The 27542-nt window shown below is 40.0% G+C and overlaps 2 protein-coding genes across 3 annotated transcripts in view; one reads left to right on the top strand and one right to left on the bottom strand.

Moving 5' to 3' along the window:
* Positions 1–27542, bottom strand: part of OCA2 (OCA2 melanosomal transmembrane protein) — a 526634-nt gene that overhangs the window by 151924 nt on the left and 347168 nt on the right. For both annotated transcript variants that reach the window (XM_027572901.1, XM_027572904.1), the window contains exon 23: positions 24084–24177. In XM_027572901.1, coding sequence (XP_027428702.1) covers positions 24084–24177 — 94 coding nt within the window. The remainder of the gene's footprint in view (positions 1–24083; positions 24178–27542) is intronic.
* On the top strand, positions 25606–25942 carry LOC113910576 (60S ribosomal protein L36a-like). The gene has a single exon (XM_027572905.1). It carries the CDS (start codon positions 25622–25624, stop codon positions 25940–25942), a length of 321 nt encoding a protein of 106 aa, XP_027428706.1. The 5' UTR covers positions 25606–25621.

Below are 27542 nucleotides of genomic sequence, written 5' to 3'. Positions count from 1 at the left end.
CTGAGTGTGGAGTCCAATGTGGGACTCGATCCCAGGACCCCGAGATCATGACCTGAGCCAAAATCAAGAGCCAGCCGCCCAACCAAGTGAGCCACCCAGGCACCCCAGGACAGCATTTTCAAGATCAGGAGACATAGTTGACTTTCCTAACACATAGAAACAGACAAAGAGAGTTAGACAAAATGAGGGGACAGAGGAAAATGTCCTGAATGAAAGGACACAACAAAATCACTGCAAGAGACCTAATAGAAATGGAAATAAGTAATATGCCTGATAGAGAATTAAAATACTGATCATAAAGATACACACTGGACTTGAGAAGCGAGTGGAAGACATCAGTGAGACCCTTAACAAAGAGATAAAAAGGAACCAATCAGAGATGAAGAACACAATAAATGAAATTAAAAATACACTAAATGTAATAAATAACAGACTAAAGGAAACAGAAGAACAAATCAGTGACCTTGAGGTCAGAGAATGGAAAGTAATCAAGCTGAGCAGGTGAGAGGAAAAAAATTGTGCAAAATAAGAATAGACTTAAGGAACTTGGCAACTCCATCAAGAGTAATAACATTTGCATTATAGAGATCCCAGAAGGAAAAGAGAGAGAAAAGGGAGAAGATAATTTATTGGAAGAAATAATAACTGAAACACTTCCTGAACCTGGGAAAGGAAACAGAAATCCAGATCTAGGAGAAACAGAATGGCCCCAACAAAATCAACCCAAGGAGGTCACACCAAGACACAAGGTAATTTTAAAAAGTAGTGTTAAGAAAGAACTTTAAAGCAGCAGGAGAAAATAAAAGTTAACTACAAGGAAACCCTGTAAAGCAATCAGCAGATTTCTCAGTACAAACTTCGCAGGCCAGAAGATAGTGGCATGATATATTCAAAGTACTGAAAGGAAAAAATCTGCAGCCAAGAATACTCTGTCCAGTAAGGCTATCATTCCAAGTAGAAGGAGAGATAAAGAATTTCCCAGACAAACAAAAGTTAAAGGAGTTCATGACCACTAAACCAGCCCTACAAGAAATGTTAGAGGGGACTCTTTAAATGGAAAGGAAAGACAAAGACGGTAAGTAAGAGTAAAAAAAGTAGAAAACACAAAAGCAGAAAAACAAGTACATCTGTGAAAATCAGTGAAAGGACTCACAAAATATAACACCATATAACCTAAAATGTGCCAAGATAAGGAATTCAAAGGATGGGTTCAAACTTAAGTGACCATCAACTTAATATAGACTTATATATGCAGAAGACTGATATATACAAACCTAATGGTAATCACAAATCAAGAACCAGCAATAGAGGGGCAAAAATAAAGAGAAAGGAATCCAAGTATATCATGAAAGAAGGCCAGCTTATTGTGAGAGAAGAGGGCAAGAGAAGGAACAAAGAACTACAAAAACGACCATAAAACAAGTAACAAAATGGCAATAAATACATATCTTTCAATAATTATTCTGAATGTAAATGGACTAAACACTCCAATCAAAAACATAGGGTGATGGAAAAAATAAGAAATAATAATCAAGACCCATCTATATGCTGCCTATAAGAGACTCATTTTAGACCTAAAAAGAGCTACAAATTCAAAGTGAGAAGATGGAGAAATATTTATCATGAAATGGAAGACAAAGAAAAGCCAGAGTAGCAATACTTATATCAGACAAAATAGACTTTAAAACAAAGACTGTAACAAGAGCTAAAGAAGGACACTACATAATACTAAAGGGCACAATCCAACAAGAAGTTACAACAATTGTAAATATTTATACACCCAACATAGGGCACCCAAATACACAAAACAGTTAATGAAAAACATAAAGGAGGTAACTGATAGTAATACAATAAAACTAAGGGACTGTAACACCTCATTTACATCAACAGACAGATCACCCACACAGAAAATCAATAAGGAAACAGTGGCTTTGAATGACACATTGGACCCAGATGGATTTGACATATATATTTAGAACATTCCAACCTAAAACAGCAGAATACACATTCTTTTCAAGTGCATATTGAACATTCTCCAGAATAGATCACATATTAGACCACAAAACAAGTCTCAACAAATTCAAAATGATCAAACTCATACCAGGCATCTTTCCTGACCACAATGCTATGAAACTAGAAATCAGCCACAAGAAAAAACGTGGGAAGAGCACACATATATGGAGGTTAAATAACATGCTATTAAACAATGAGTGTGCCAAATAAGAAATCAAAGAGGAAATTAAAAAATACATGGAGACAAATGAAAATGGAAAATACAACAGTCCAAATCTTTGGGATGCAGCAAAAGCAGGGAGATTCTAAGAGGGTTCCATGATGGAAGTTTATCACCATATAGGCTTACCTCAAGAAGGAAGAAAATTTTCAAACAAACTAACCTTACACCTGAAGGAGCTAGAAAAAGAACAACAAACAAAACTCCAAAACAGTAGAAGTAAGGAAACAATAAATATTAGAGCAGAAATAAATGAAACAGAAACTAAAAATAAAATAGACCAATGAAACCAGGAGCTGATTGTGGAAAAGATCAACAAAATTGATAAGTCTTTAGCCAGATTCTCAAAAAAAAAAAAAAGAGTGAGAGAGAGGGGGCTCAAATAAACAAAATCAGAAATGAAAGAGGAGAAATAATAATCAACACCACAGAAATACAGAGGATTGTTAGAGAATATTATGAAAAATTATATACAAACAAATTGGACAACCTAGAAGAAATGGATAAATTCCTAGAAACACATGACTTCCCAAAAACAAACCAAGAAGAAATAGAAAATTTGAACAGACCAGCAATGAAATTGAGTCAGTAAACAAAAACCTCCCAAGAAAGAAACTCTAGGACCAGAGAGCTTCACAGGTGAATTCTACCAAACATGTAAAGGAGAGTTAATACCTATACTTTGCAAACTATTCGAAAAAAATACAAGAGGAAGGCAAACTTCCAAATTCATTCTACGAAGCCAGCATTACTCTGATACCACACCCAGATAAAGACACTAGAAAGAAAGAGAACTACAGGCCGATACCTCTGAGGAACATACTTGCAAAAATCCTCAACAAAATACTAGCAAACTGAATCCAACAATACATTAAAAAAACCAATCCTACAGTCAAGTAGGATTTCTCCCTGAGTTGCAAGGGTGGTTCAATATTCACAAATCAATCAATGTGCTACATCACAATTGTGGTCAGATCAGTAAGAGAAAGCATAAAAAAAAATGATCATTTCAGTAGACACAGAAAAAACATTTGACAAAGTAAAAAATCCATTCATGATAAAAGCCCTCAAAAGGTAGGTTCAGAGGAAAACTACCTCAACATAATAAAGGCCATACATGAAAAAAACCCAGTGAACATCATCCTCAATAGGGAAAAACTGAGAGCTTTCCTCCTAAGGTCAGGAACAAGACAAGGATATCCACTCTTACGACTTTTATTCAACATAGTACTGGAAGTCCTAGCCACACCAATCAGACAGAAATAAAAGCATCCAAATTGGTAAGGAAGAAGTACAACTTTCACTATTTGCAAATGACACAATACTCTTACATATAGAAAACCGAAAAACACTCTACCAAAAACATAATGGAACAGATAAATGAATTCAGAGAAGTCACAGGATACAAAATCAATGTACAGGGGGGCGGAGCAAGATGGCGGAGGAGTAGGAGACCTAGATTTTGTCTGGTCTCAGGAATTCAGCTGAATAGGGATCAAACCATTCTGAACACCTACGAACTCAACAGGAGATCGAACAGGAGAGTAGCAACAACTCTCTGAACAGAGAAGCGACCACTTACTGGAAGGTAGGACGTCCGGAGAAGTGAATCCGAGGCGATATTCGGGAGGATAGACGGCGGGGGAGGGGCCTCCGCCGGCCGCTTCTGGCAAGTGCTAGAGCCGCGGAGCACAAAATCGGACCTTTTAAAAGTTGGCTCGGCAGAAGGACGCCGCTGCAGTGGCTAAGCGGGGGGTGGAATCCTCCCGGGACAGTGTGGTCTCAGGACCCTTGGGGTCACAGAGAGACCGGGGGTGCCTGAGTGCGGCAGAGCTCCCAGGTGTCGGGGCGGGGAAGCCGGCTGCAGATACGGAGCAGAGTCGCGGGCTCTCAGCTCGGGCTTGCCATAAACTGTGATCTGCGGCCCAGTCGGGGCACGGCTCCCCCAGCAAGGACCCAACAAGCAGCAGATCTGGGGAGACTCCCCTTCCTTCCCGGGGAGGAGCGGTGCGGGAACGCACTGCAGGGATCTGCTGGGTTTGGAGACTCCGAGCGGGGTCGGGTGCCAGAGATAGCAACGCTCGATCACAGGCCGGGTGAGCACGGAGTGCGGCCGGAGACCGGGGACACGGGAGTGACTGCTTTTCTCTGGGGGCGCACTGAGGAGTGGGGCCCCGAGTTCTCGGCTCCTCCGGGCGGAGACTGGGAGGCCGCCATTTTCGCCCTGGTCCTCCAAAGCTGTACCGAGAGCTTGCAGGGAACAAAAGCTCCTGAGAGCAAACTGGAGCAGCTTCCTTAGCCCGGACCGACAAGGGCGGGGCAATTCCGCCTCTGGCAAAGACATTTGGAAACCACAGCAACAGGCCCCTCCCCCAGAAGATCAACACAAACAGCCAGCAAGCCAAGACCAAGTTGATCGATCAAGGAGAATAGGAGAACTCCAGCGCTAGGGGAATACTGCACATAGATTCATGGCTTCTTTTTTTTTTTTTTTTTTTACCATGATTCATTATTTCATCAAAGTTGATTTTTGTTGACTTTTTTTTATTTTTCTTTTTCCCTTTTTCAACCAACATCTTATAAATCCCTTTTTAAAAAAAAAAAAAAAACATTTTTTATATATATATTTTTTTCATTTTTAGAGTCATATTTTATCCCTTCATAGTAGTTATCCTTGTTTTTGGCATATATATATAAGTTGTTCTCTCTTTAAAATTTTGAGGTACACTTTCTTCTAACAGATCAAAATATACCCTAAATCACTAGTGTATGGCTTTGTTCTAGTCTCCTGCCTGATCACATTCTCTCCCTTTTTCCTTTTTTTTTTTTTCCTTAAATCTTCTTTCTTTTTTCAAACAACTTATCTTACCAAGTCCTTTTATAAAATCTTTTATAATTTTCATCTTTACAGTCATCTTCCATCCCTTCATTGTATCAACCCTTATTTTGTACATATATGTCTTTCTTCCTTTAAAATTTTAGGAGGCACTTTTTTCTAACAGACCAAAATACGCCCAAAATCTAGTGTGTGGCACTGATCTATGCACTAGCCTGATCATATTTGATCATATTCTGCCTTTTTTGAATTGTTTTGTTTTTGTTTTTATCTTTTTTTTCTTTTTTTTTTCTTTTTCTCTTTCTTTTTTCTTTCTTTCCCTTTCTTTTCCCCTGGTTTCAGGTCTTTTCTGATTTGTATACAGTATATTTGCTGGGGACGTTGTAAACCTGTTAGCCTTTTGTTCTCTCATTCATCTATTCTCCTCTGGACAAAATGACAAGACGAAAGAAATCACCTCAGCAAAAAGAACAAGAGGTAGTACCGTCAGCCAGGGACCTACTCAATACGGACATTAGTACGATGTCGGACCTAGAGTTCAGAATCATGACTTTAAAGATACTAGCTGGGCTTGAAAAAAGCGTGGAAGTTATTAGAGAAACCCTTTCTGGAGAAATAAAAGAACTAAAATCTAACCAAATCGAAATCAAAAAGGCTATTGATGAGGTGCAATCAAAAATGGGGGCACTAAATGCTAGGATAAATGAGGCAGAAGAGAGAATCAGCGATATAGAAGACCAAATGATGGAAAATAAAGAGGCTGAGAAAAAGAGAGAGAAACAACTACAGGATCACGACGGCAGAATTCGAGAGATAAGTGATACGATAAGATGAAACAACATTAGAATAATTGGGATCCCAGAAGAAGAAGAAGAGAGAGAGAGGGGCAGAAGGTATATTGGAGCAAATTATAGCAGAGAACTTCCCTAATGTGAGGAAGGAAACAGGCATTAAAATCCAGGAGGCACAGAGAACCCCTCTCAAAATCAATAAAAATAGGTCAACACCCCGACATCTAATAGTAAAACTTACGAGTCTCAGAGACAAAGAGAAAATCCTGAAAGCAGCTCGGGAGAAGAGATATGTCACCTACAATGGTAGAAACATTAGATTGGCAACAGACCTATCCACAGAGACCTGGCAGGCCAGAAAGGACTGGCAAGATATCTTCAGAGCACTAAACGAGAAAAATATGCAGCCAAGAATACTATATCCAGCTAGGCTATCATTGAAAATAGAAGGAGAGATCAAAAGCTTCCAGAACAAACAAAAACTAAAGGAATTTGCAAACACGAAACCAGCCCTCCAAGAAATATTGAGAGGGGTCCTCTAAGCAAAGAGAGAACCTAAAAACAGCAAAGAGCAGAAACGAACACAGACAACAGACAGTTAACAGTCACCTTACAGGTAATACAATGACACTAAATTCATACCTTTCAATAGTTACCCTGAATGTAAATGGGCTAAATGCCCCAATCAAAAGACACAGGCTATCAGATTGGATTAAAAAACAAGACCCATCGATATGCTGTCTGCAAGAGACTCATTTTACACCCAAAGACACCCCCAGATTGAAAGTGAGGGGGTGGAAAACCATTTACCATGCTAATGGACACCAAAAGAAAGCTGGGGTGGCAATCCTTATATCAGACAAACTAGATTTTAAAACAAAGACTGTAATAAGAGATGAGGAAGGACACTATATCCTACTTAAAGGGTCTATCCAACAAGAAGATCTAACAATTGTAAATATCTATGCCCCGAACATGGGAGCAGCCAATTATATAAGGCAATTAATAACAAAAGCAAAGAAACACATTGACAACAATACAATAATAGTGGGGGACTTTAACACCCCCCTGACTGAAATGGACAGATCATCTAAGCAAAAGATCAACAAGGAAATAAAGACTTGAAATGACACACTGGACCAAATGGACTTCACAGACATATTCAGAACATTCCATCCCAAAGCAACGGAATACACATTCTTCTCTAGTGCCCATGGAACATTCTCCAGAATTGATCACATCCTAGGTCACAAATCAGGTCTCAATCGGTACCAAAAGATTGGGATCATTCCCTGCATATTTTCAGACCACAATGCTTTGAAACTAGAACTCAACCACAAGAGGAAAGTCGGAAAGAACTCAAATACATGGAGGCTAAAGAGCATCCTACTAAAGAATGAATGGGTCAACCAAGAAATTAAAGAAGAATTTAAAAAATTCCTGGAAACCAATGAAAATGAAAACACAACTGTTCAAAATCTTTGGGATACAGCAAAGGCAGTCCTGAGAGGAAAGTATATAGCAATACAAGCCTTTCTCAAGAAACAAGAAAGGTCTCAAATACACAACCTAACCCTACACCTAAAGGAGCTGGAGAAAGAACAGCAAAGAAAGCCTAAACCCAGCAGGAGAAGAGAAATCATAAAGATCAGAGCAGAAATCAATGAACTAGAAACCAAAAGAACAGTAGAACAGATCAACGAAACTAGGAGCTGGTTCTTTGAAAGAATTAACAAGATTGATAAACCCCTGGCCAGACTGATCAAAAAGAAAAGAGAAAAGACCCAAATCAACAAAATCATGAATGAAAGAGGAGAGATCACAACCAACACCAAAGAAATCCAAACAATTATAAGAACATATTATGAGCAACTCTATGCCAGCAAATTAGATAACCTGGAAGAAATGGGTGCATTCCTAGAGATGTATCAACTACCAAAATTGAACCAGGAAGAAATAGAAAACCTGAACAGACCTATAACCACTAAGGAAATTGAAACAGCCATCAAAAATCTCCCAAGAAACAAAAGCCCAGGGCCAGATGGCTTCCCAGGGGAATTCTATCAGACCTTTCAAGAAGAATTAATACCTATTCTCCTGAAACTGTTCGAAAAAATAGAAATGGAAGGGAAACTTCCAAACTCATTTTATGAGGCCAGCATTACCTTGATCCCAAAACCAGACAAAGACCCCATCAAAAAAGAGAATTACAGACCAATATCCTTGATGAACATGGATGCAAAAATTCTCACCAAAATACTAGCCAATAGGATCCAACAGTACATTAAAAGGATTATTCACCAGGACCAAGTGGGATTTATCCCTGGGCTGCAAGGTTGGTTCAACATCCGCAAATCAATCAAGGTGATACAATACATTAACAAAAGAAAGAGCAAGAATCATATGATCCTCTCAATAGATGCAGAAAAAGCATTCGACAAAGTACAACATCCTTTCTTGATCAAAACTCTTCAGAGTATAGGGATAGAGGGTACATACCTCAATATCATAAAAGCCATCTATGAAAAACCTACAGCGAATATCATTCTCAATGGGGAAAGGCTGAGAGCTTTTCCCCTAAGGTCAGGAACGCGGCAGGGATGTCCACTCTCACCACTGCTATTCAACATAGTATTAGAAGTCCTAGCCACAGCAATCAGACAACAAAAAGAAATCAAAGGCATCCAAATCGGCAAAGAGGAAGTCAAACTCTCACTCTTTGCAGATGATATGATATTGTATGTGGAAAACCCAAAAGACTCCACCCCAAAACTGCTAGAACTCATACAGGAATTCAGTCAAGTAGCAGGATATAAAATCAATGCACAGAAATCAGTGGCATTCCTAGACACCAACAACAAGACAGAAGAGAGACAAATCAAGGAGTCTATCCCATTTACAATTGCACCCAAAACCATTAGATACCTAGGAATAAATCTAACCAAAGAGGCAAAGGATCTGTACTCAGAAAACTATAAAATACTCCTGAAAGAAATTGAAGAAGACACAAAGAAATGGAAAAACGTTCCATGCTCATGGATTGGGAGAATCAACATTGTGAAGATGTCAATGCTACCTAGAGCAATCTACACATTCAATGGAATCCGCATCAAAATACCATCCACTTTTTTCAAAGAAATGGAACAAATAATCCTAAAATTTGTATGGAACCAGAAGAGACCCAGAATAGCCAGAGGAATACTGAAAAAGAAAAGCAAAGCTGGCGGCATCACAATTCCGGACTTCCAGCTCTATTACAAAGCTGTCATCATCAAGACAGTATGGTACTGGCACAAAAACAGACATATAGATCAATGGAACGGAATTGAGAGCCCAGAAATGGACCCTCAACTCTATGGTCAACTTATTTTTGACAAAGCAGGAAAGAATGTCCAATGGCAAAAAGACAGTCTCTTCAACAAATGGTGTTGGGAAAATTGGACAGCCACATGCAGAAGAATGAAACTGGACCATTTCCTTACACCACACACAAAAATAGACTCCAAATGGTTGAAAGACCTAAACGTGAGACAGGAGTCCATCCAAATCCTAAAGGAGAACACAGGTAGCAACCTTTTCGACCTTAGCCGCAGCAACTTCTTCCTAGAAACATCGCCAAAGGCACGGGAAGCCAGGGCAAAAACGAACTATTGGGATTTCATCAAGATAAAAAGCTTCTGCACAGCAAAAGAAACAGTCCACAAAACCAAAAGACAACCGACAGAATGGGAGAAAATATTTGCAAATGACATATCAGATAAAGGGCTAGTATCCAAAATCTATAAAGAACTTATCAAACTCAACACCCAAAGAACAAATAATTCAATCAAGAAATGGGCAGAAGACATGAACAGACATTTCTCCAAAGAAGACATCCAAATGGCCAACAGGCACATGAAAAAGTGCTCAACATCGCTTGGCATCAGGGAAATCCAAATCAAAACCTCAATGAGATACCACCTCACACCCGTCAGAATGGCTAAAATTAACAAGTCAGGGAACGACAGATGTTGGCGGGGATGTGGAGAAAGGGGAACCCTCCTACACTGTTGGTGGGAATGCAAGCTGGTGCAACCCCTCTGGAAAACAGTATGGAGGTTCCTCAAACAGTTGAAATTAGAGCTACCGTTCGATCCAGCAATTGCACTACTGGGTATTTACCACAAAGATACAAATGTAGGGACCCGAAGGGGTACGTGTACCCCAATGTTTATAGCAGCAATGTCCACCATAGCCAAACTGTGGAAAGAGCCAAGATGCCCATCGACAGATGAATGGATAAAGAAGATGTGGTATATATACACAATGGAATATTATGCAGCCATCAAAAGGAATGAGATCTTGCCATTTGCAACGACGTGGATGGAACTGGAGGGTGTTATGCTGAGTGAAATAAGTCAATCAGAGAAAGACATGTATCACATGACCTCACTGATATGAGGAATTCTTAATCTCAGGAAACAAACTGAGTGTTACTGGAGTGGTTGGGGGTGGGAGGGATGGGGTGGCTGGGTGATAGATATTGGGGAGGGTATGTGCTACGGTGAGCGCTGTGAATTGTGCAAGACTGTTGAATCACAGATCTGTACTTCTGAAACAAATAATGCAACATATTTTAAGAAAAAAGAAAAAGAAGAAGATAACAGGAGAGGAAGAAAAGGGGAGTATGTCAGAGGGGGAGACGAACCATGAGAGATGATGGACTCTGAAAAACAAACTGAGGGTTCTAGAGGGGAGGGGGGTAGGGGGATGGGTTAGCCTGGTGATGGGTATTGAGGAGGGCACGTTCTGCATGGAGCACTGGGTGTTATGCAGAAACAATGAATCATGGAACACTGAACCAAAAACTAATGATGTAATATATGGTGATTAACATAACAATAAAAAAATTAAAAAAAAATCAATGTACAGAAATCTGTTGCATTTCTATACACTAATAGTAAGGCCCCAGAAAGAAAAATTAAGAAAATAATCTCATTTATGCTTGCACCAAAAAGTAAAACTACCTAGGAATAAAATTAACCAAGGAGGTGAAAGACATATACACTGCAAACTATAAAACACTGAAAAAAGAAATTGAAGAGGACGCAAACAATAAGAAAGACAGACATGCCATGCTCATGGATTGGAGAACACATAGATTGTTAAAATCTCCATACATTTTTTTATTATTATGTTATGCTAATCACCATACATTACATCATTAGTTTTTGATGTAGTGTTCCATATTATGTTGTTTGCATATAAAACACAGTGCTCCATGCAGTCCGTGCCCTCTTTAATACCCATCACCAGGCTAACTCCTCCCCCCAACCCCCTCCCCTCTAGAAACCTCAGTTTGTTTCTCAGAGGACATATTCTCTCATGGTTCGTCTCTCCCTCCGATTTTGCCACCTTCATTCTTCCCTTCCTGCGATCTTCTTTTTTTTTTTAAATATAATGTATTATTTATTTCAGAGGTACATGTCTGTGATTCAACAGTCTTACACAATTCACAGTGCTCACCATAACACATGTACTCCCCAATGTTTATCACCCAGTCACCCCATTCCTCCCACCCCCCACCACTCCAGAAACCCTCCATTTGGTTCCTGAGATTAAGAATTCCTCATATCAGTGAGGTCATATGATACATGTCTTTCTCTGATTGACATATTTCGCTCAGCATAATGCCCTCCAGTTTCATCCACGTAGTTGCAAATGGCAAGATTTTATTCCTTTTGATGCCTGCATAATATTCCATTGTGTATATATACCACCCCTTCTTTATCCATTCATCTGTCAATGGACATCTTGGCTCTTTCCATGGTTTAGCTATTGTGGATAATGCTGCTATAAACATCGGGGTGCACATACCCCTCTGGATCCCTACATTTGTAACTTTGGGGTAAATACCCAGTAGTGCAATTGCTGGGTCATATGGTAGCTCTATTTTCAACTTTTCGAAGAACCTCCATACCGTTTTCCACAGTGGCTATACCAGCTTGCATTCCCACCAACAGTGTAGGAGGGTTCCCCTTTCTCTGCATCCCCGCCAACATCTGTCGTTTCCTGACTTGTTAATTTTAGCCATTCTGACGGGTGTGAGGTGGTATCTCATTGAGGTTTTGATTTGGATTTCCCAATGCCGAGCTATGTTGAACACTTTTTCATGTGTCTGTTGGCCATTTGGACGTCTTCTTTGGAAAAATGTCTATTCACGTCTTCTGCCCATTTAATGATTGGATCATTTGTTCTTGGGTGTTGAGTTTAAGAAGTTCTTTATAGATTTTGATACTAGCCCTTTATCTGATATGTCATTTGCAAATATTTTCTCCCATTCCAACGGTTGTCTTTTGGTTTTGTTGAGTGTTTCTTTTGCTGTGCAAAAGCTCTTTATCTTGATGAAGTCCCAATAGTTCATTTTTGCCCTTGCTTCCCTTGCCTTTGGCGATGTTTCTAGGAAGAAGTTCCTGCGGCTGAGGTCGAAGAGGTTGCTGCCTGTGTTCTCATTTAGGATTTTGACAGACTCCTGTCTCACATTTAGATCTTTCAACCATTTTGAGTCTATTTTTGTGTGTGGTGTAAGGAAATGGTACTGTTTCATTCTTCTGCATGTAGCTGTAAAATTTTCCCAACACCATTTGTTGAAGAGACTATCCTTTTCCCATTGGACATTCTTTCCTGCTTTGTCAAAGATGAGTTGACCATAGAGTTGAGGGTCCATTTCTGGGCTCTCTGTTCTGTTCCACTGATCTATGTGTCTGTTTTTGTGTCAGTACCATACTGTCTTGAGGATGACAGCTTTGTTTATTTTTTTAAGATTTTATTTAATTATTTGAGAGAGAGAGAATGAGAGATAGAGAGCACGAGAGGGAAGAGGGTCAAAGGGAGAAGCAGACTCCCTGCTGAGCAGGGAGCCCAATGTGGGACTCGACGTGGAACTCGATTCCAGGACTCCAGGATCATGACCTGAGCCGAAGGCAGTCACTTAACCAACCGAGCCACCCAGGCGCCCGATGATGACAGCTTTGTAATAGAGCTTGAAGTCCGGAATTGTGATGCCACCAGCCTTAATTTTCTTTTTCAATATTCCTCTGGCTATTTGGGGTCTTTTCTGGTTCCATACAAATTTTAGGATTATTTGTTCCATTTCTTGAAAAAAATGGATGGTATTTTGATAGGGATTGCATTGAATGTGTAGATTGCTCTAGGTAGCGTTGACATCTTCACAATATTTGTTCTTCTAATCCATGAGCATGGAACGTTTTTCCAATTCTTTGTGTCTTTCTCAATTTCTTTCATGAGTGTTTTATAGTTTTCTGAGTACGGATTCTTTCCCTCCTTGGTTGGATTTATTCCTAGGTATCTTATGGTTTTGGGTGCAATTGTAAATGGGATCGACTCCTTCATTTCTCTTTCTTCTGTCTTGTTGTTGGTGTATAGGAAAGCCACTGATTTTTGTGCATTGATTTTATATCCTGCCATTTTACTGAATTCCTATATGAGTTCTAGCAGTATTCGGGAGGAGTCTTTAGGTTTTCCACATAAAGTATCATATCATCGGCAAAGAGTGAGAGTTTGACTTCTTCTTTGCCGATTCGGATGCCTTTTATTTCTTTTTGTTGTCTGATTGCTGTGGCTAGGACTTCTAATACTATGTTGAATAGCAGTGGTGATAGTGGACATCCCTGATGTGTTCCTAACCTTTGGGGGAAAGCTCTGTTTTTCCCCATTGAGAATGATATTCACTATGGGTTTTTCACAGATGGCTTTTATGATATTGAGGTATGTACCCTCTATCCCTATACTCTGAAGAGTTTTGATCAAGAAAGGATGTTGTACTTTGTCAAATGCTTTTCCTGCATCTATTGAGAGGATCCTATGATTCGTGTTCTTTCTTTTATTAATGTATTGTATCACGTTGATTGATTAGCTAATGTTGAACCAACCTTGCACCCCAGGGATAAATCCCACCTTATCATGGTGAATAATCCTTTTAATGTAATATTGGATCCTATCGGCTAGTATTTTGTTGAGAATATTTGCATCCATGGTTTTCAGGGATACAAGTCTGTAATTCTCCTTTTTGATGGGGAATTTTTCTGGGTTTGGGATCACGGTAATATTGGCCTCTTAAAACGAGATTGGAAGTTTTCTTTCCATTTCTATTTTTCTTAACAGTTTCAGAAGAATCGGTATTAATTCTTAAAAGGTTTGGTAGAATTCCCCTGGGAAGCCATCTGGCCCTGGGCTTTTGTTTGTTGGGAGATTTTTGATGACTGCTTCAATTTCCTTGTGGTTAAGGGTCTGTTCAGGTTTTCTATTTCTTCCTGGTTCAGTTTTGGTAGTTGATACATCTCTAGGAATGCATCCATTTCTTCCAGATTATCGAATTTGCTGGCATATAGTTGCTCATAATATGTTTTATAATTGTTCATATTTCTTTGGTGTTGTTTGTGATCACTCCTCTTTCATTCGTGATTTTATTTATTTGTGTCATTTCTCTTTTCTTTTTGAATAGTCTGGACAGGAGTTTATCTCTCTTGTTAGTTCTTACAAAGAACCAGCTCCTAGGTTCGTTGATCTGTTGTACTGTTTCTTTGGTTTCTATTTCATTGATTTCTGCTCTGATCCTTATTATTTCTCTTCTCCTGCTGGGTTTAGGCTTTATTTGCTGTTCCTTCTCAAGCTCCTTTAGGTTTAGGGTTAGGTTGTGTATTTGAGACCTTTCTTGTTGCTTGAGAAAGGCTTGTATTGCTATATACTTTCCTCTTAGGACTGCCTTTGCTGCATCCCAAAGATTTTGAACACTTGTGTTTACATTTTCATTTGTTTCCATGGATTTTTTTAATTCTTCTTTAATTTCCTGGTTGACCCATTCATTCTTTAGTAGGATGCTCTTTAGCCTCCATGTATTTGAGTTATTTCTGACTTTGCTCGTGTGATTGAGTTCTAGTTTCAAAGCACTGTGGTCTGAAAATATGCAGGGAATAATCCCAATCCTTTGGTACTGGTTGAGACCTGATTTGTGACCTAGGATGTGATCTATTCTGGAGAATGTTCCATGGGCGCTAGAGAAGAATGTGTATTCTGTTGCTTTGGGATGGAATGTTCTGAATATATCTGTGAAGTCCATTTGGTCCAGTGTGTTATTTAAAGTCTTTATTTCCTTGTTGATCTTTTGCTTAGATGATCTGTCCATTTTAATGAGGGGGGTATAAAAGTCCCTCACTCTTACTGTATTGTTGTCAATGTGTTTCTTTGCTTTTGTTATTCATTGGTTTATATAATTGGCTGCTCCCATGTTAGGAACACAGATATTTACAATTGATAGTTCTTCTTGTTGGGTAGACCCATTAAGTAGGATATACTGTCCTTCCTCATCTCTTATTACAGTCTTTGTTTTAAAAATCTAATTTGTCTGATATAAGGATTGCCACCCCAGCTTTCTTTTGGTGTCCATTAGCATGGTAAATGGTTCCACCCCCTCACTTTCAATTGGGGGTGTCTTTGGGTCTAAAATGATTCTCTTGCAAACAGCATATTGATGGGTTTTGTTTTTTTATCCAATCTGATAGCCAGTGTCTTTTGATTGGGGCATCTAGCCCATTTACATTCAGAGTAACTGTTGAAAGATAGGAATTTAGTACCACTGTATTGCCTGTAAGTTGACTGTGACTGTATATTGTCTGTGTTCCTTTCTGGTCTATGTTACTTTTAGGCTGTCTCTTTGCTTAGAGGACCCCTTTCAATATTTCTTGGAGGGCTGGTTTCGTGTTTGCAAATTCCTTTACTTTGTTTGTCCTGGAAGCTTTTTATCTCTCCTTCTATTTTCAATGACTGCCTAACTGGATATAGTACTCTTGGTTGCATATTTTTCTCATTTAGTGCTCTGAAGATATCATGCCAGTCCTTTCTGGCCTGCCAGGTCTCTGTGGATAGGTCTGTTGCCAATCTAATGTTTATACCATTGTAGGTTACAGATCTCTTTTCCCGAGCTGCTTTCAGGATTTTCTCTTTGTCTCTGACAGTCATAAGTTTTACTATTAGTTGTCAGGGTGTTGACCCATTTTTAAAGATTTTGAGGGGGGTCTCTGTGCCTCCTGGATTTTGATGCCTGTTTCCTTCCCCACATTAGGGAAGTTCTCTGCTATAATTTGCTCCAATATACCTTCTGTCCCCCTCTTTCTTTCTTCTTCTTCTGGGATCCCAATTATTCTAATATTGTTTCATCTTATGGTTCACTTATATCTCAAATTCTGCCCTCGTGATCTAGTAGTTGTTTATCTCTCTTTTTCTCAGCTTCTTTATTTTTCCATCATTTGGTCACTAATTCTCTCTTCTGCCTCATTTATCCTAGCAGTTAGAGCCTCCATTTTGGATTGCACCTCATTAATCGCTTTTTTGATTTTGATTTGGTTAGATTTTAGTTCTTTTATTTCTCTAGAATGGGTTTCTTTAATATCATCCATGCTTTTTTCAAGCCCAGCTAGTATCTTTAAAATCATCATTCTGAACTCTAGGTCTGACATCGTACTAATGTCCGTATTGAGTAGGTCCCTGGCAGTCGGTACTGCCTCTTGTTCTTTTTGTTGAGGTGATTTTTTCCGTCTTGTCATTTTGTTCACAGGAGAATATATGAATGAGAGAACAAAATGCTAACACGGTTACAATGACCTCAGAAAAATATACACTAAACAAATCAGAAGAGACCTGAAACTGGGGGAAAAGAAAGGGAAAGACAGAAGAAAAAAAAAAGACAAAGAAAAAGATAAAAGATAGAAAGATAAAAGATAAAAAGATAAAAACAAACAAAACAAAACAAAAACAACAACATTAACAACAAAAAAATGTATATGATCAAATACGATCAGGCTGGTGCATAGATCAGTGCCACACACTAGATTTGGGGCATATTTTGGTCTGTTAGAAGAAAGTGCCTCCCAAAATTTTAAAGAAAGAAAAACTTATATATGTACAAAAATAAGGGTTAATACAATGAAGAAGTGGAATATGACTGTAAAGATGAAAATTATAAAAGATCTTATTAAAGGAATTGATAAGATAAGAAGTTGGTTGAAAAAAGAAAGAAGAGGATTTAAAAAAAAAAGGGAGAGAAGGTGATCAGGCAGGAGACTAGAACAAAGCCATACACTAGAGATTTAGGGTATATTTTGGTTTGTTAAAAGAAACTGTATCCCAAAATTTTAAAGAGAGAACAACTTATATATATATATATATATATATATATATATATATATATATATATATATACCAAAAATAAGGTTAACTACTATGAAGGGACAGAATATGACTCTCAAAATGAAAAGTAAAAAAGATATTTTTAAAAACGGTATTTATGGGCGCCTGGGTGGCTCAGTCGTTAAGCGTCTGCCTTCGGCTCAGGTCATGATCCCAGGGTCCTGGGATCGAGCCCCACATCGGGCTCCTTGCTCAGCGGGAAGCCTGCTTCTCCCTCTGCCACTCTCCCTGCTTGTGTTCCTTCTCTTACTGTGTCTCTCTGTCAAATAAATAAATAAAAATCTTAAAAAAAAAAAAAAAGATATTTAAAAACGGTATTTATAAGATGTTGCTTGGAAAAGGGAGAAAGAAAAATTCAAAAAAAAAGAAAAAAATTATCTTTGAAGGTCTAAAGAATCATGGGAAAAAAAACCATGAATTCTATGTGCAGTATTCTCCTAGCACCGGAGTTCTCCCATTCTCATTGATCGGTAAACTTGGTCTTGGCTGGCTGTTCTTGCTGATCTTCTGGGGGAAGGGCCTGTTGCCATGGTTCCCAAATGTCTTTGCCAGAGGCAGGATTGTCCCGCCCTTGCTGGGTCTGGGCTAAGTAATCTGCTCGGGTTTGCTCTCCATAGCTTTTGTTCCCTGCAAGCTTTCCATACAGCTTTGGAGGACGAGAGTGAAAATGGGAGCCTCCCAATCCCCGCCCCCAAGGAGCTGAGAACTCGGGGCCCCACTCCTCAGAGCGCCCCCAGAGAAAAGCAGTCAATCACTCCCGTCTCCCCGGTCTCTGGCCACACTCTGTGCTCACCTGGCCTGTGACCAAGCATTTCTATCTCTGGCACACAACCCCATTTGGAGTCCCCACACCCAGTAGATTCATGCGGTGCACTCCCACGCCGATCCTCCCAGGGGAGGAAGGGGAGTCTCCCCGATCTGCTGCTTGTTGGGTCCCTGCTGGAAAAGCAGTGGCTCGACTGTGCCACAGATCATGGTTTATGGCCACCCCGAGCTGAGAGCCCACTCCTCAGGCTCCGTCTTTGTAGCCAGCTTCACTATCCTGATATCTGGGAGCTCTGCCACACTCAGGCACCCCCAGTCTTTCTGTAACCCCGAGGGTCCCGAGACCACACTGTCCCAGAGAGGGTTCCACCCCCACTTAGCCACTGGAGTGAGTCCCTCAGCAGAGCCGACTTCTAAAAGTTCTGATTTTGTGCTCTACTGCTCTATCACTTGCCAGTAATGGCTGACGGAGGCCCCTTCCCCCGCCGCCTATCTTCCTAAATATCGCCTCAGATTCACTCTTCTGCACAACCTACCTTCCAGAAAGTGGTCGCTTTTCTGTTCAGAGAGTTGCTGCTATTCTTTTCTTCAATCTCCTGTTGAGTTTGTAGGTGTTTACAATGGTTTGATCCATATCTAGCTGAATTCCTGGGATGAGATGAAATTTAGGTCTCCTACTCCTCCGCCATCTTGCTCCTCCCCCCCAAAATGTCCATACTACCCAAATTTAATTCAATCTCTATCAAAATACCACCATCATTTTTCACAGAGCTAGAACAAACAATCCTAAAAGTTATATGGAACCACAAAAGACCCCAAATAACCAAAGCATCCTCAAAAAAAAAAAAAAAAAAAAGCTGGAGGTATCACAATTCCAAATTTCAAGTTATATTACAAAGCTGTAGTAACAAAAATAGTATGGCACTCAATGGAACATAGTAGAAACCCCAGAAACAAACCTAAGATTATATGGTCAATTACTCTTCAATGAAGGAAGCAAGTATATGGAATGGGAAAAAAATAAGTCTCTTCAACAATTGGTGTTGGGAAAACTGGACATCTACATGCAAAAGAATGAAACTGAACTACTTTTCTTACACCATCACAAAAATAAACCCAAATGTGTGAAAGTCCTAAATGTGAGAACTAAAACTATAAAAATCCTTGAAGAAAGCACAGGCAGTAATTTCTCTGACATCAGCCATAACAACTTTTTTACATATGTCTCCTAAGGCAAGGGAAGCAAAAGCAAAAATAAACTATTGGGGCTACATCAAAATAAAAAGTCTCTACACAGCAAAGAAATAATCAACAAAACTAGAAGACAACCTACTGAATGGCAAATGACATATCCGATAAAGCATTAGTATCCTAAATATAAAAAGAAATTATAAAACTCAACACCCAAAAACCAAACAATCCAATTAAAAATGGGCAGAAGATACAAACAGACATTTTTCCAAAGAAGACATACAGATGGCCAACAGAGATGAAAAGATGCTCAACATCACTCATCATCAGGGAAATGCAAATCAAAACCACAAAGAGATATCACCTCACACCAATCAGAATGGCAAGAAAAAAAAAAAAAAAAACAAGAAACAAGTGTTGATGAGGATGTAGAGAAAAAGGAACACTCATGTACTGTTGGTGAGAATGCAAAGTGGTGCAGCTTCTGTGGAAGACAGTATGGAGGTTCCTCAAAAAATTAAAAATACAACCTTATGATCCAGTAATCATACTCCTGAATATTTACGCAAAGAATATAAGAACACTAATTCAAAAGGATATATGCACCCCTATGTTTATTGCAGCATTATTTACAATAGCCATATACTGAAGTGGCATAAGTGCCCCTTAATAGATGGATGGATAAAGAAGATGTGGTATATATATATTCAGCCATAAAAAAGAATGAAATCTTGTTATTTGCAATGATATGAATGGATCTAGGGAATATAATGCTTAGTGAAATAAGTTAGTCAGAGAAAGACAAATACCATATGATTTCACTCATATGTGGAATTTAAGAAACAAAACAAATTAACATAGGGAAAAAAAGAGACAAATCAAGAAACTACAGAGAATAAACTGATGGTTACTGGAGGGGAGGGGAGTGGGGGTTATGAGTGAAATAGGTGTTTGGGATTAAAGAGTACACTTATCATGATGAGCACTGAGTAATGTATACAATTGTTAAATCACTATATTGTACACCTGAAACTAATAACATTGTATGTTAACTGTAATGGAATTAAAATGAAAAACTTAATTTAAAAAATTCACTTAACCCACAATTGTATGTTAGGAAATTTATCACTGATGAGCAAGAATAAAACAAAGTTTTATCTGTGAAGATATTCAAAACAGAATTGATTATGATAACAAAGAATAGGAAGCAACACACACGCCCAAAAAAGGTAAAATAGTGATATATCTACATGTTTTAGGTATAAATATATTCTATTTTGAAAGAATAACTAGTGGCCTGGTAAAATCTTCACAACATATTATGAAAAATGAAAGGTAAGAAATAATGAGATTAAAGTTTTTGTTAACAAGTATATATGTTTCATGAGAGGAAGGGAAAATGTAAGAAAACACACCAAATTTTGATCAGTGGTTATTTCTGGGTAGCAAACTTACAAGTTACTTTTATATTTTATTCTTTTACTTTTATATTTCCCTTTGAATATATATTTATATAGTCAGAAAAATAGTAATTTTTTTGTGTATCTTCATTCTTTTTTAATTTTTTTATTGTTATGTTAATCATACATTACATCATTAGTTTTTGATAGAAAAATAGTAATTTTTAAAAAAATAAAATGGGAAGTCAACATTTTGCACTGTGTATCACAGGAAGCCACCTTCTGTGAAAGAAATTTTGAAATGAGGTAGATTAAAGTCAATTTAGTGTACTTGCAACTGCAAACTAAGAATTTTATGCAATTAAGGGCTGAACATGTAGATGACCATTTTTTATTATGTTATGTTAATCACCATACATTACATCATTAGTTTTTGATGTAGTGTTCCATGATTCATTGTTTGCATATAACACCCAGTGCTCCATTCAGTACGTGCCCTCTTTAATACCCAACACCAGGCTAACCCATCCCCCCCCTTCCCCTCTAGAACCCTCAGTTTAGTTCTCAGAGTCCATAGTCTCTCATGGTTTGTCTCCCCCTCCGATTTTCCCCCCTTCATTTTTCCCTTCCTACTATCTTCTTTTTTTAAACATATAATGTATTATTTGTTTCAGAGGTACAGTAGATGACCATTTTTTTAAAGATTTTATTTATTTGACAGAGAGAGAGAGCAAGCACAGCAGGGGGAACAGCAGGGAGAGAGAGAAGCAGACTCCCCACTGAGCAGAGAGCCTGACGTGGGGCTCAATCCCAGGACCCTTAACCGGCTGAGCCACCCAGGTGCCCCTTGATGACCATTTAATGACCAAACTGCTCCGATTTCTGAACAGCAAGGACCCGACAAGAATGATCAGAGGTGGAGCCAGACAGAAATAAGATACGGCTCTTGAACACTACTAACCAGAGAGACATTTTTCCTTCATCTAAGAAGGTGGTTCCAATTCTTAAGGCCACTAGCTAAAGAGGTTTTGGAAGAGATAACTGGCAGTCTTGCCCCAGTCTTTTTGAGGCCCCCAACTTACTGAATATTATCCTAGCTTTCCCCACTGTAACTCTGCACACAAGGGGCACATATCAAATAGAAATACAAGGCCTACTTAATAAGTTCAGTATGCACAATACATCACCCACTGGAGCTGAACCCTGAGCTCTGTGCATAATCTGAGTGGCTGCACACCAACCCTTTCAGTCAGGCAGATGTCCTGACGATGATGATTAGTTTCAGGGGTAGAATTTAGTGATTCATCAGTTGCATATATCACCCAGTGCTCATCACATCATGTGCCCTCCTTAATGCCCATCACCCAATTACCCCATCCCCCCACTCCCCTCCCCTCCAGCAAGCCTCAGTTTGTTTCCTAGAGTTAATAGTCTCTTATGTTTTGCCTCCCTCTCTATTTTCATCTTATTTTATTTTTCCTTCCCCTCCCCTATGTTCATCTGTTTTGTTTCTTAAATTCCACATATGAGTGAATTTATATGGTATTTGTTTTTCTCTGACTGACTTATTTCACTTAGCATAATACCCTCTAGTTCCATCCACATCATTGCAAATGGCAAGATTTCATTCTTTTGGATGGCTGAGTAATACTCCATTGTGTGTGTGTGTGTGTGTGTGTGTGTGTGTGTGTGTGTGTGTGTGTGTGGATATGGATATATCCATATATCCTTCCATATATATCCATATATCTTTCTTTATCCATGGATAAAGGAAGATGTGGTATATATATAAAGATATATATGTGTATATATATCCATCTTCTTTATCCATTCATCTGTTGATGGACATCTGGGCTCTTTCTATATTCCTGATTACTATGTCAAAGTTACACTGGAGAAAATATCCAACCAGCATGTATTGTTGCCCTAAAAACCTTCTAATCTTTTATGATATTAATATCACGCCTCTCAAGCCTACTTGTGAGACCAACCAGTGTTGTTAAATGGCCATGAGAGTCCCTGCTGTTGAGTCCAGCTAGGGCTGTCAACAGGTAGAGGGCCAGTGTATCAGATGCTTGGCTAACCATAAAAGAGGAGACCAGGGACAAGTGAATGACAGCCCTCCAGCTCTACAGAAACTGAGAATCCAGTCCAAATGAGGAAGCCCTGGAATTTGGAGGTGCAAGTCTATATCTCCTGCTGTTACCCCTCTAAGGGCACTTGCCTCTGAACCCCTTTTCTTAGCTGTGCTCCAGGGATGAACCCTCACTGACTCTGCAGCAAAGATGAGATGATGAGGTGAGTTACACTGCTAAGGCTACTGCTGAATTTGCTATAGTGAATGCTGTTCTCATTAAGAAAACTCTTGTTTAAGTGAAAGGATTATTCCTTTTACGTTTAGCAGATGCTGATGATGTCTATCTAAACAGGCAGATAGTGGTCAATTGCTAAGTTTCAGATCCTGTCTCTTAGCTGTGGGGGAAGCAATGTGCCAGAGTCCTGCTGAGAGATGCATGTTCAGTGTCCCCACAGCTCACTGTCCAGTTTCATTCCTCTGTCCCATGCCCAAGTCTTCCAGGAGTATTTATTAATAAATGTTAATGTCCCAAAAAATTGTCAAGAATTATTAGCCACTCATGAACAACATGGTCAGCATGTCAGCATGGTCAGTAATGGTCAGCATTATAAGTCTTCCAAAATTCAGTGTTACATGTAAAGACTGATGTTGATTCTTACCTGGGTATGAAAGCTGGGGTTTTCTCCCCAAGCCCAGCCCAGCCAAGTAGTACCCTGCAGAAGCCTGAGGTCACAGCCTCCACAGGCTGCAGGTCACTCTGCATCTCAGGCAGAGCTGCTGTTCCAAATCTTAAGCAGGGCTGGTTCTGAGAATCATCGCTGTGCATACATGTGCTGTGAGTTTATAGTCTAAAACCTTCGACAGAAATCTTGTTCAACACCAAATGAATGTCAGTTCATTTTAGCAGCACCATTTTATGGGAGCCACCAGTATCCATTCTGCCCATTCATCTGCTTCCAAAGTGCAGTGGTGCCATATGAAAACAGGCATGCCGGGAGTCAGGACCCCAGCAAGGGCCCTGCTCCCTTGGAGCAGGTTCTCCTTTGCAAGAGCAAGCACTGGCAGCTCTTCCCCATGCTGGGCCTCATCTCTGTACTGCCCTCCTGATAGGTGTCCACACATGAATGCCTGTTCCCTATCTGCAATATTCCTGGGTCCTTTCCAGTGCAGACTTTTTCACAGGGCAGCCTAGTAGGGGGTCTTCAGACTCTCACTAAGCACCCCAGTCATAGACAGTCAAGGCACAAATCACTGTTAAAATTTTCAAGAGAACAACATAAAACACCCAGCAAGCCCACAACCATTTCTTGACCCCTAGACTCAATCAGAATTATTCAGAATATCTGAATCATGCTCTGTGTTATGAAGCTAATCCCAGCAATAAATTTTTAATGTGTTTTTTTTTTTTAGCTAAGCTCACCTACACTAACGTCTAATTGCTAAAAACATACTTATCCTAGTGCTTAACAGTTTGCACTGCTATTTTTTTTAATTAAGTGAGTTAAGGGATTAAACAAACAGAAATTTCAAATGGGTTTTAAAGTACCTGAAAAATTCCATGAAAGAGAATCCATAACCATGCTGCTCTGCAATTCCTGCACAAACAACATTTGCTGATGCTCCAATCAGTGTCCCATTACCTGGAATCAAAATTTTAAAAGTAAAATAAAATCTCAGTTTATCTTGGTGGTAGGCTTCTGTTCTCTTTGTCCTGTAATATTCGGATCATCTCACAGCCTTTTGATTTGATGATTACTTTACAGGTACTATCAAAGTGATTGCTTTTCTGCAGAAAACAAAACACTGACAACCAGAAAATAAGTTTTCTGCTTGTAAATACTGTAATTCACTTACAGATAAGACTATGACTGCTCTATGTGATAGAAAAGAGGAAATGCTAAGGAGAATTGGCAAATCACTGTGGCACATGGTGGCACCTATCTTTTAGAGGAAAATGTAAGCCAGACCAACAACCATAGGAGAGAACAGGTGTTTTCAGAACAGTGGAATTGGGATCTCAGATAAGAACCACCTTCCTCAGGACTCTAGGCCCGGACACCCACCAGAAAACACTGTCTGTCTGTGGATGGAAGGATGGATGCAAACAGAGGATAATAAAATGCCTCTCTGTGTGAGAGTGTACATGATCTGTGGGGAATCATAACCTGCACATGCATACATACTGGTGAGGCCTCATGGTAAGGGATGTGGCCCAAGGCCAGCCCCCAACATGGTGACTAATTCAGAGAAGGGTGAATTTGCTTGATGAAATCAATCAGCATCTGTTAATCCCCAACCACAGAGGTCAGTGTTCAGGAATAGGCACATGACCCAGGCTCAGCCAATTTTACTCAGTTCTGACATGTGTGCATAAACCACTAAGGAAAAGACTCTGTTTCCTAAGGACTGGTGAACTGAGACACAAATCTGGAGCTTCCTACTGCATGTTGACACAAGGGAGCAGCCTCTCTGAAATTGGACAACAAAAGTAACAGAGCAGGAGGAGGAGGACCAAGGGTGAAGTCCTGGGTGCATAAGCTGAGCCCCTAAGTGCTGCCTTTTCTGAGAACCCAGCACCATTTTATCTCTGGGTCTTCTGGAGCACTGAGCATGGAGAGAAGTACAGAATAAATAATCTCAGAGCAACGTGGACTTTTGGATTTCTCCACTAGAGGAGGCACACAGCCTGGGGTCTATTCCCCAGGAGAGGCCCTTGCAGAGGAGATATCAGTGCAAATGACACTCCACTGAACACATGCTCCTGCTCCCCTCCTTCTTCATGGTCCTTACCTTCTCCTTGAAACATGGCAGGCAACACAACCTCCTGTCAGGTATGCAGCCCAGACTGCCTGTGCAAAGTCTCATGAAAGCAAGCTCAAGCCTCATTTTATTTTCTCTGCTTTTCATTCATAGAAGACTTAGACTGGGTTTTTTTTTTCAGTGAAAACCTCTGAAATAGCATGCTGCATCCATTTATAAGCTTGTTCGAAGGATGAAATATAGTTGAGGAATCAAAATGATAAGACTTTGGATCTTAAGAACTCAGTAAAATCCGCTTTCCATGCCGATAGCGCTCTCGCAAACATGGTGAACGTTCCTAAAACCCGCCGGACTTTCTGCAAGAAGTGTGGCAAGCACCAGCCCCACAAAGTGACACAGTACAAGAAGGGCAAAGATTCTCTTTATGCCCAGGGAAAGCGGCGTTATGACAGGAAGCAGAGTGGCTATGGCGGGCAGACTAAGCCGATTTTCCTGAAAAAGGTTAAAACTACAAAGAAGATTGTGCTGAGGCTTGAATGTGTTGAGCCCAATTGCAGATCTAAGAGAATGCTGGCTATTAAGAGATGCAAACATTTTGAACTGGGAGGAGATAAGAAGAGAAAGGGCCAAGTGATCCAGTTCTAAGCTTCATATTTTGTTAATATTACGAAGACAATAAAATCATGAGGTTATGTTCACTTCAAAAAAAAAAAAAGAACTCAGTAAAATCCTCAGGGTCTCCCCAGCACCCTGCAGCCACTAAGCCCAAGCTTTGTGATGGCAATGCCTCCCCGAGGTTGGCTCACTCTGCTTGTGGTCACTGTGTTTCTGATGTCCCATTTTTTTGACAGTCCCACTGTTTCTCAGTGCACTTTAGAGTATATGGCCCTACCTAGAGAATCAAGAAGGGCACTGGAGGATTTGCCCATGACCAAGGAGAAAGAAGAGCATGACAGGCTGACACCGGGCTGCTGTGTGAAGGATAGACTTTAGGGTGGTGATAGAGGAAGCAGGGAGCCTGGCTGGGGGAACACTTCAGGCTACAGGTGATACTAGCTTGTTCCAGGTGGTGTGGGAGGCCGATCAATGCTCCCTACACCCACTGCAAAGAAGTCCACACCTTAATCCTTAGAAACTGTGGTTATGTCATTATGTTACCCTGTATGGCAAAGGGGACTTTGCAGAAGTAATTCAGGTTATGGACCCTGAGAGAGGGAGATTACCCTGGATTATCTGGGTGGACCACTGAATCACATGAACCCTTAAAAGCAGAAAACTTTCTCCAGCTGGAAGCAGAAGAGCAACCTTAAGGAGAGAGTCAGAGAGATACCAGGGGGGGTCAAAGAGAACCCAGTGAGGGTGAGGATGGTAGAAGAAATGGAGTGGGGAGAGTCAGAGAGATCACAGAGGGTCAGAGAGATCCTAGGAAATGAAATCTTGCCATTTGCAATGACAGGGATGGAACTGGAGGGTATTAGGCTGAGCGAAATAAGTCAATCAGAGAAAGACATGTATCATATGACCTCACTGATATGATGAATTTTTAATCTCAGGAAACAAACTGAGGGTTGCTGGAGTGGTGGGGGGTGAGAGGGAAAGGGTGGCTGGGTGATAGACATTGAGGAAGGTATGTGCTATGGTGAGCACTGTGAATTGTGTAAGACTGTTGAATCACAGATCTGCACCTCTGAAACAAATAATACATTATATGTTTGAAAAAGAAGAAGAAGAAGAAGAAGAAGATAGCAGGAGGGGAAGAATGAAGGGGGGGAAATCAGAGGGGGAGAGGAACCATGAGAGGCTATGGACTCTGAGAAACAAACTGAGGGTTCTAGAGGGGAGGGGAGTGGGGGGATGGGTTAGCCTGGTGATGAATATTAAACAGGGCATGAACTGCATGGAGCACTGGGTGTTACACGCAAACAATGAATCATGGAACACGACATCAAAAACAAATGATGTGGGGAGGTGCAAGATAGCGGAGGAGTAGGAGACCTAAATTTTGTCTGGTCCCAGGAATTCGGCTGGATAGAGAGCAAACCATTCTGAACACCTATGAACTCAACAGGAGATTAAAGAAAAGAAAAGCAGCAACTCTCTGAACAGAATAGCAACCACTTTCTGGAAGGAGCGACATGCGGAGAAGTGAATCTGAGGTGATATTCGGGAGGATAGATGGCGGGGAAGGAGGCCTCCATCAGCCGCTACTGGCAAGTGATAGAGCAGTGGAGCACAAAATTGGAAC

Source organism: Zalophus californianus, chromosome 6 (genome assembly GCF_009762305.2).
Source record: "Zalophus californianus isolate mZalCal1 chromosome 6, mZalCal1.pri.v2, whole genome shotgun sequence".
In the NCBI taxonomy this organism is placed as follows: Eukaryota; Metazoa; Chordata; class Mammalia; order Carnivora; family Otariidae; genus Zalophus; species Zalophus californianus.
This window is presented reverse-complemented; position numbering and strand designations above follow the sequence as displayed.

What these genes read in the sequence shown, in the direction of transcription:
- LOC113910576 (XM_027572905.1), top strand. Translation starts at nt 25,622, where the DNA reads ATGGTGAACGTTCCTAAAACCCGCCGGACTTTCTGCAAGAAGTGTGGC.